General features: G+C 47.5%; 1 protein-coding gene across 1 annotated transcript in view; it reads right to left on the reverse strand.

The window, feature by feature from the left end:
• Maged2 (MAGE family member D2) overlaps nt 1–488 on the reverse strand; it is a 7,942-nt gene that overhangs the window by 3,106 nt on the left and 4,348 nt on the right. Inside the window, exon 7 of the mRNA XM_031380299.1 lies at nt 322–417. Within this exon, the coding sequence (XP_031236159.1) occupies nt 322–417 (96 nt within the window). The remainder of the gene's footprint in view (nt 1–321; nt 418–488) is intronic.

The following is a 488-nucleotide window of genomic DNA, read 5'->3' on the forward strand; positions in this document are numbered from 1 at the left end:
TCCTAGATTCCTCAGATAGAGAATTCAGCCTACTCTATGGTCCCAGCCATCTGCGACCCAAGGCAGGGTGTACTCCCTCTTGAGCCAAGTTCTCCATCCATTAAAATGCTAGTCCTACCTAGGGATAGGACATGGGGACATGGAAGAATGCCTGTCAACCAGGCAAGTCTAGCACCACTACTACCCCCAGGGATCCTGCATGTGTGGGAGTGGGTACAGGGGTGTTTAGTTCCTCTTTCCTGAGCTTCTAATAGGCCACGGAGAGAGGGATGGATGGATGGAAGCAGAAGCCCCTTCCCACCCTAGCGCTTTCCCGGCTTACGTTCCCAGTATGCCTGCATCAGTTGGCTCTAAGGTACTGAGAAGAATATACAAGTGGTCATTCTTGTCAATTTCTTTCAATTGGATTCCAAATACCTATGGATAGGAAGAAGAGCTTATAAAATCATAAAATTCAGCTTACAGGGCTTCTGTAGTCTCTTTTATAG

Source organism: Mastomys coucha, chromosome X (assembly GCF_008632895.1).
Source record: "Mastomys coucha isolate ucsf_1 chromosome X, UCSF_Mcou_1, whole genome shotgun sequence".
NCBI classification, from domain to species: domain Eukaryota; kingdom Metazoa; phylum Chordata; class Mammalia; order Rodentia; family Muridae; genus Mastomys; species Mastomys coucha.